We start from the raw sequence: 9,586 nt of genomic DNA, 5'->3' as shown, positions 1-9,586 counted from the left end.
GCCATGACCAGCAAGTCGATCACCTGAATCTTACAGAATCGATAATAATTAGCGACATAAATTTATAGTTAAAATTTCTAATTGTGAATTAGTAGATTTCCAATAATTATATAATTAACAGGGAGCTATTAAATTTACTTTAGTTGATTTTTAATAAAAATCACAGTTTCTTTGAAAAAGGATTTCAAAATACAATCTTCTTTGTAAAAATTCTGTAATATTTCAACAATGTATAAAAATAATATTTCAACAATATTTCACTGTAACATTCCTGAGACATTTAAGTAATTTGTTTTGTAAAGTTTTATTGAAATATTGCTGGAATATTATTTTGTAATATTCCATGAGTCGGACATAACAATATTCCTGAAATATTATTGCAATGTTACATGGGAATATTTTAAATGTTGCAAAAAAATGTAAAAAAAATGTAAAAAAAAGAAATTTTAATTTAAAATTTAAAAAATTTAAAATTTAAAGAAAATTTAAAAAAAAATGTTTTTAAAATTTTTTAATGTTGCTGCAATATTATGTGTTATGTGGACAGGAGTTAAACCAAAGAGAACGAGGAAAACAGCCATAATTTAAATTATAACTCGCATAATCCATTTTTCTCCTTGCAATTCAAAATAAATTTGAATTATAATTAACCAAGAGTTTAATTGATATCTAATAGATGTCACAATTAGCTGGTAAAGTCAGAATCTTCTTTCATTATTATAATTCTCAATCAGTTAAATATTCTAACATTACAAAAAATAAGAAATACAAGTATTTTTTCTCTTGCGCTTGACACAAACTAAGTTGAGTTTCGGCGTTTAAATATCGTTGATTTTGAGGTTGTCCAATAAATAGTTCATTTATATTTCAGGATAAACTGTAGTGACTCATCATAATCTATAAATAATTAGAAATAAAAGTTGCTTCGCAATTGAGTAAATAGGAGGGAAATAATTCACACAGGGTGTGTCTTTTACAGTGCCCTTCCTTGCTTTCTTGTAACGTCAAAAGAACTTTGACAAACATACTTCATACTCTAACCACATAAGCCAATCAGTCATTTAAAAAATATAACTAAATTAGTGTACATTACTTGTCACAATTTTTTTTGAGTAGTCAAATACGTCAAAGAGTTGACGAATTATAAACGAACTTATATGTCACTAACTAACAACAGTTTGATAGATATGTTACGACTTTTTAAAACGCCGACAAAACCAAAAGGAAGGCATTAAAGCATCAGGGTGTACTTAAATTTGTTACACTAATTGTGTATACTTCAAGTCATTGTACAATTTAAAGTGATATTAAAATGAAAATAAAAGTAATCATCCATATAGTATTAATTCTGTTTCACGTTACGAAAATCAAATGCAGTGACATAAAATGGATCGAGAGTCTAAAGGAAAGTATTGATACTGATGGACACATCTATCAGGTAATATTTATGATGGATAAATCTATCGAGGATTCTGTAGCCTACAATCTAATACAGTAGAACCCGGTTAATACGATTCTGTAGGGACCGCGCTAAGAATTCGTCTTATGCGGGAAAACGTATTAAGCGGGAAATAAAATGTATGTCTTTAATTGCAGGGACCACTATAAATGAGCGTTTTAAACGGGAAATCGTATTAAACGGGAGCGTATTAACCGGGTTCTACTGTATTCAAAGAGATACTCAAGGAACTATCGAGCAGTATTCCAGTTAACAAGATTATCTTACCTCATCATGATGAACCCACAAAGTCGGATTTCATTACCTACAATCCTCGAATTTCGCTATTTGTTCTCATGAGCACTGACAGCAATAGCAAAATTACTAGATCATTTGAATTCTTAACCCGACTTTCAGAATCAAGGCGTCGACCAAAATGTTTGCTACTACTTGCCAAGAGACTTTTAAACTATCGACAATTTTTCAAAAAACTCTGGAGTCAACAATTTCTTGATGTTACTGTTATCGAAATAGGAAGAGATAAGGCAAGTTTAAATAATAGTAAAGAAGATTTTAAGGTAATTCAGTACAATCCTTTTCTTGATTTGATTACTAATGCTTCAGCCTCTTCGAAAACAATTTGGTTTCCTAAGAAACTCGAATCTCTGCATAGTTATCCATTGGTAGCAAGTTTTCTTCACTCACCTCCAGATGTATTTGTTCCAGAGAATAAATCAGAAAAGATATTTGGATTCGCAATCAACAAAATTGAAAGTATGAAAGACGTTATAAATTTTTCTATTGTGGAATCAACAACTAAGAGTTGGGGAATAATTCAATGCACGAAGGAGAATAGTTCAGGAATCCTCAAAGATCTCTTCGCCAACCAAATTCAGATAATAAGTAAGGAAATAGGGATGGAAACTTGTTCAAGGCCAAATTGGGAAATAAGTAAAGGTTTACAAAAACTTCAATTCGGATTGATAGTGCCACTTATCAGTAAGGATGTAAAGTCCTTAACATTTAAGTTGCAAGTGATTAATTTGGCTATGATAATACTTCTACCCATCTTCATTTGGATTGTTTTACGACTCATGCACTTCAACAAAGACAATTGGAAAATCGACTACCTGCTCCGAATTAATTTAGGATCAGTTGTTCCTAAAGAGCCCAAAAGAATTCCGGAGCGAGTAATGTTTCAAACTTTCCTTCTCGTATGCTTTATGTTTACCTCACAGATTTACACTTCGATTACTAGTGCTCAACTGCAAACAAAAAAAGAATTCAAATACGAAACTTTGGAAGATGTTGTCTCCTCTAATTTACAAATATTCATTAGACATTATGGATTTTTAACTTTGAAAAACACAACCCATCCTCTTGTGCGAAAAATTGTATGGAAAGCCAATTTGACGGTTATGAAGCATGAAGATTGTTTAGACAGTATATTAAAATCCAAAAACGTGTAATGTATTTTGGAAATACCAAGAGCAGAATTATTCCTGTCAAATAAACGAGATAAATGTGGACATTTACCTGTCAAAATTTTCACCGACAATTTTGAAAGTGGTACAAGTATAACACTTCTTGGTGTAGGTGTTCCTTACGCAAAGCGATTTGATCAAGTATTGCAAAGAATTATCGAATCAGGACTCTCAAAAAAATGGATGGAACCTTATTCTATAAAGAAAACGTCTTCTATGCAAGCTGATAAAACCTGCAGTTCTAGAGATTTCAAAGTAGTGTTGACGATTCACCAACTAATTTTCGTTGCAATCACTGGATTTCTTTGTTCATTTTGTGTTTTTCTTTTGGAATTATTTATTTACCGTTTTAAAAATTGGAGAAGAATCGGGCAACAACTTAAAGACATACAGTATCGTCATCTGTACTACAGCATACGACGTAAACTTAATAACTTGTTGAGAAAACAATAATAATTATTTAAAGAAATACACCTTTTAATTTTGTGTAAAATGTTTCGAAATTGAATATAAAACTTAAATATCTGTACTGAGTTGATATGCATTAAGAAATCAAATATTTTATAGATTATATAAACACTAGTTAATGCACAAAGAAATGTTCTGTGGTACTCATTTTTACTTTATAATATTGAAAAAAATTCAAATTACAAAACTGACAAAAATAAATACATATTTAAGATTTCTTAAAAATTGTAAGTCCAAAATAAAGCTAAAATATTACGAAAAAAGAATTTTAATAAATGTTTATCTTATCTTTATGCAAGCTCTAATGAAAAATTGTAGAATTATATTAACCCCTTAAGGACGGGAAGGTCAGATTTTTTAATGAAGATTGAATGTCACCGTTCCCTGAATTCACGTATGGCAAAAATTTTATCAGTATTATTCCTTATGGCTTTTTTCGGCATCTTTCAGAATCTGACATTTGAATTGCAAAAAAATACAAATTTCAAGTGCTATTATAATTATAATAATTATCAATAGTTTTACATTCGTAAAAAATTGTTTCAATTCCTTGAAAATTTCTAAAGACTTAATTATGAAAATTATTACAAATAATATTTTAAATGAAATTATGATGTAGAATTATTAAAACATTTTTGAAGTAATTTATAAAACACTAATACGGTTAATTTTAGAGAAAATTACTGTAATCGAAGGATAATCCATAATTATAAGGTGTAAATTATGAGTTGTGTCAATGCTTCTAATCCAATCATTAAAAGGGCCTCCTGAAAATACTCTGCCTTTTAGGATATAAACGAGAAGTCGATAAATGAAAATTCGTTTAAACAAGATTTTAATGTAATTAAATTATTATTCTTGCTTAATCATCAGACAATTTCAAGAAATATGTAGATACATAAACTGTCGTAAAAGTACAGAATAACTATAAAAAGAGATTGACTCAAAAATTAATACTATTAATTAGAACTTGAAATATCATATATTTATCCAGATAAAGAAGAAGAATATGTTTCTCTTTAATAAATAATAAAATTCTTGTCCAGTAATAATAGTACACTTTTAATATTATAAATATTAATATCTATCGTTTTTAATTGTAGGACTTAAATCATTAAAATAAGAATGCAGCATGGCTTCCTCCGCTGAAATCCGAAGTACTGGATTGCATACTAGTAACCTCTGAAAACGATAAATAAACTACATTAAGAACAACATAAAAATAAACAAAAAATTTATCAAATTAAATTTTTATTAATGTTATCACTAAAAAGCTTTAAATAATTCGAGTCTAAAATCTCATTTTTGACACTTTTTACTGCACTATAAAAAAACGCAACGTGATAAACAGCTCAATGTGGTTGAAATGAAAACTCATTTTTGCTCTACGGCAAAAATTGTATAAAAATAACTATCGTTTACTTTTTTTACAAAAAAATCTAATTTTTGGAGACCAGTGTAGGTAAGTACTTTTTAAAAAATATTACCTACTTTATTCTTGATCTTCAAAAAAGGGATCGAAGGTCCCTTTTAACTTACTAGGTGATATGATATATGAATACATGTGTACTATAAATTTGAATAAACGTACTTGTAGCAAATCTTTGCCTCTAGCTGTGAGTTTTGGAGTAACTTGAGGTAAGCCTTGAGTCGGGTGATACTGAGGAAATGGTTTATAGTCAGGAAGAGTTGTAAGATCTGGCCACGTTTCCTCTGTGGGTGTACCCAACATTTTAAATATTCGTTTTAGTTGGTCATCTACATCTGATCCTGGAAACAGTGGTCTACCTGCATTCGCTAACTCTATAAAGAGAATACAAACTTATATAACTTCCGTATCAATATCGAAGAATTATAATTAATTAGTATGATTATTGTTTTTATTATTTTATATTTTCATACACACGGGAAGAAAAGACATAGTTGTATCAGGGGAAGAGCTTCCTTGTGCATATATGCGGATGTGATTTCCGAAAATGCAAGAGCAACAGAAAGACAAAAAGTATTCTTTGTTGTGGTCTTGCCAAAACACTGCAAGCGACCATATTGAATTAAAGGCCCGATAAGAAGTGATTGCGACTGTGGATAAGTTGCACTAATCTATATACTACCTGGATGGTGTACGTCATGCAATGTCGAATCCACTGTCTGTGATTATTAGAGCGTTATTATCGTTAATCACGACTGTACTTCGTAAACTTGCTCGGCAATCACGGTGATGAAAATAAAATAGTAGAATATGGGCCAGTTTCACCAATTCCGATTAAAAATTAATCAATGATTATATCCTTAACCGACCAATCATGGGCGGTTAAACTGACTTTAACCATTGATTAACTTTTAATCAGATTTGGTGAATCTGGCCCTATATTTAATACCAGGAGTCAAGTAATAAACTGAATAATATAGAATTTTGTACCCTTCACAATTTAGCGGTATGTACAGCCGCTGAGGACTGAAACGAATGTTTCTGAACACTCACGAACAATTTTTGGCAGCCCATCCGCCATCCAGTTAATATATAGATCAGTGATAAGTTGGCGTACCGACGCGTTCATTCTCGTATTGATAGTATTAAGCAGCATACCACGCTAATGTTAAATTAATCTTTTTTACTTAACCCCTTGGCTGTCAACGAGATTTCCACTGTTTGGGCCAAACAATAAGGGTCGCTGATTACGAATCTAACATTAGTTTTCCAAAATTCAAAATGGCGGATCCAATATGGTTATTTGGGGGTTTATAGGATCGCTAATAACGAATCTGACATTAGTTAATGTAGGAAATTATTTGCTGATTAAGAATTTTTAATTATGAAAGATTTCGACTATATCAGCAATTAGTGACATCTATTAGATGTCGATTAAACTCTTTGGTTTAGAGTTAGGTGTTTTTCTTAAGATAATTATTCCGATATGGTTATCGGTAAATAATTATATTTTTGAATTTAATTTTTGATCTAAAAAATACCTAGTTAATAGCTGCCTATAGCGGGACTTAAGCCTATCAATAACTATACAGCTCTTCCACTAGTGTATGGGCTTGATTTGAGAATATAAGAAACGTGTATGTCCAGGCTGTGTTGGCAAGGTGCATTGATAGGCTTAAGTCCCGCGATAGGCAGATATTAACTGGGGTTCGAGTCCTCACAGATGCATAGTGCAGTCGTTCACGCAGCTTATTTTTTCAGATCAAAAAGTTAAATTCAAAAAAATAATTATTTACCGACAACCATATCGGAATAATTACCTTAAGAAAAACACCTAACTCTAAACCAAAGAGTTCAATCGACGTCTAATAGATGTCACTAATTGCTGATATAGTCGAAATCTTTCATAATTAAAGAATCTGACATTAGTTTTCCAAAATTCGAAATGGCGGACAACGAAATAAAAAAAAGATCAGTTTGACTTGAAATTGAATACTTGGGGATTTTCAGGGTTGCTGATAACGAATCTGAAATCAGTTTTTTAAAATTTTAAATATCTGATTCAACATGGCGGAAATTTTATAAAAATTTATTGATTTTGTTTGAAACTGGTTAATCTGACATCAGTATAATAATTTTTGGTAAATTCAAATTTCGTTAAATACCCTGACAATAGCAGGTGAATTTAATTTTTATAGTTAATTACATTTTTTAAATTCACGACCCCTGAATGTACCACAAGGAGGCTAGGATTTTACATTCCACACTGAGAAAACTGGAGAGTCAAATTCAGAGGTTCAAAAGGGTATGTTTCCTTAGCTTATTAAGTAACTTTCAAGCCAATCCAATTAATTTTTTATTTTGTCGTCCGCCATATTGTATCAGCCATTTTGAATTTTTAAAAACTGATTTCAGTTTCGTAATAAGCAACCCTGAAAATTCCCGAGTATTCAGTTTCAAGTCAATCTGATCAATTTTTCTATTTTGTCGTCCGCGATATTGGATCCACCATTTAAAATTTTTAAAAACTAATGTCAGATTCGGAATCAGCGACCCCATAAACCCCCGAGTAACCGGTTTCAGGAACATTTAAGAAGTTTTTAATCACCCTTTTTAAGTTGCCCATATATGCGTCATGAACACTTTTGTCCAGTCTTAGTTTTGCGAATATATGGGAGATTTTACGCCAAGTGATCCAGGCCTCATACGTTTGCACGTCATACTTTGGTGACTTGTATTTCTCTTTAAAAAAATATGTGAATTTCACTAAATATGTTTTGGAATGGTTTTTATGTGTACTTTTCAATGGCTATGTTAGTTTAAAAAAATGTTTTTTGACCTTGAAAATTAAAAATTAAGTTTAATTTTCATTTTTCTGTAAAATCGGTATTGTTTTAAAACTTCTTTTTATTTAGAAAAAAAGCTGAGCTTTTTTCCTATCGGAAACGTTTCTTCTCAAAGTGGGACTAAAATTATTAATATATAAAAAATGACATTTTCTTTCAGGGTAAAATAATGACGCGCCGCGCTCTCACGTGAAACGTTATAAATTTTATAATTTTCACCTGCAAACTCATCACATCAATGCTTAAATTCAAGTAAATAAATTGGAAAAATTAATCGTTCCAATTCTTTGTTTTCATTGAAAATAATCGCGAGAGTAAAGACTCTCGCCTCTCGTCAACTCCACATTCAACTCACGGAAAAGGCAGACAACTGAAGTCGTCGTGGGAAGTGCTTCCTGGCATAAGTAGTCGGAAATGATTCCCGATTATCCAAGAGTGCCAGGAAGACGAATTCGGAGACAGCGACAAGTCACCTGTCAAAACATTTAGTGCAGCCATATTGGATCGGTGGCGTAACATCGGCTTGTACGCAGCGCTCATGTGGCGCCGTGTGTTACTTATTACCGACAGTTGAGAGACAGTTATCGACGAGTGATAATTGACCAACGAACTTTAGCTTAATAATTCCTGTGGGACTCACCTCGAGAAACAAAACGAAGCGCGGAGGAAGCGACGCATTCGTGGCTAGGAAGACGGCCATTTTTTTGATATTCATTCTCGTTCTGTCTGTCATAGTGTGTGCGTCACAATTGTGACATTTCAAATAAAATAAAAATAAAATATATTTGTGTGAAAAATGAGGGTGGAGTCCCATGACAGCGTTTTGCGTTGCGTCGTAATGGGAGAGAAAAAGACGCAAATATACGTTTGCTGCATTCTCTCTCATTACAACGTGTGGCATCTGGCATCAGTGCCTAGTAAATTTTATAGGGAATTTTAAATTCTATATAGATGAACTAGGAATTTTCGATTGTCATCTTGGAAGATTCAAATTTAAAAATCTAAAGTTATATTTATATTACAATTAAACATCATTATTATTATTGTTATTATTGTTGTTATTATTATTATTATTATTAATATTATTATTATTATTTGATCCAGAAATTGAAAAGACCTTTTATTTGACATTTGTTCTTTCTCTTTCTCTCTCTATCGTATAATCATTGTATTATTATAGGTTATTATAAAATTATTGTAATTATTTTAGAAAACTGTAATTAAATATAGTATTAATTGTATTAATATTAATTTAAATTTATTATTATTATTAGTGTTTAATTAATTAAGGAATATGCATTAAATATTTTATTTATATTTGAAAAATAGAACGAAACTATGATTATGAAATACTGAATTTGTACTTCTTATTTTAGATAAGAAAAACTGCAAAATTATATTGTAAATCTTCGTATGACGGTTATTTTATTGCGCAGATAAAAACTGCGCAGTAAAATATATGACAATAATGAGTCATTTGTAGGATGCGTAATAATCTGACCTTGAGATCTGTTAAATGCGTAATAATTTAACCTTGACACGTGTCATTATTTTGGTCATTTGGAAAATGCGCAATAACTTGACCTTGAATGTTCAACGCTTATTGGTCAAGTGCCACGTTATCAGCGCTCTGATTGGTTAAACAAAGAGGGAAGGGTAAACCTCCCCCCTTTTAGTTGGGTATATAAAGAGAGCGCCTGAGACCCAAAGTTTGAGACAATTTTCGAAACATGAAAAGAAACCACTACTTGTTAGTGCATATCTTTAAAAGTATTACATTGTTAAATCAACGAATCTCATAAAGTGTGAATAAACTAAATCAAACCTTCGACAAACAATTAAAATTGTTAAATTAATATTTAACAATAAAACAATTATTTGTAAAATCGAATTGTGAAGTGTATATTTAAAAGAAACAATA

At 30.9% G+C, this 9,586-nt stretch overlaps 1 protein-coding gene across 2 annotated transcripts in view; it reads right to left on the bottom strand.

The window, feature by feature from the left end:
• Positions 1-4,223: 4,223 nt before the first annotated feature.
• The window catches only part of LOC122502973 (cyclin-dependent-like kinase 5), a 37,633-nt gene continuing 32,270 nt past the window's right edge, over positions 4,224-9,586 (bottom strand). For both annotated transcript variants that reach the window (XM_043613341.1, XM_043613342.1), the window contains exons 6-7: positions 4,982-5,193; positions 4,224-4,572 (exon numbers count right to left, since the gene is read on the bottom strand). In XM_043613341.1, coding sequence (XP_043469276.1) covers positions 4,468-4,572; positions 4,982-5,193 — 317 coding nt within the window. In that variant the 3' untranslated portion in view covers positions 4,224-4,467. The remainder of the gene's footprint in view (positions 4,573-4,981; positions 5,194-9,586) is intronic.

The sequence above is a fragment of the Leptopilina heterotoma genome, unplaced genomic scaffold, assembly GCF_015476425.1.
Source record: "Leptopilina heterotoma isolate Lh14 unplaced genomic scaffold, ASM1547642v1 Lhet_24, whole genome shotgun sequence".
Classification (NCBI taxonomy): Eukaryota; Metazoa; Arthropoda; class Insecta; order Hymenoptera; family Figitidae; genus Leptopilina; species Leptopilina heterotoma.
This window is presented reverse-complemented; position numbering and strand designations above follow the sequence as displayed.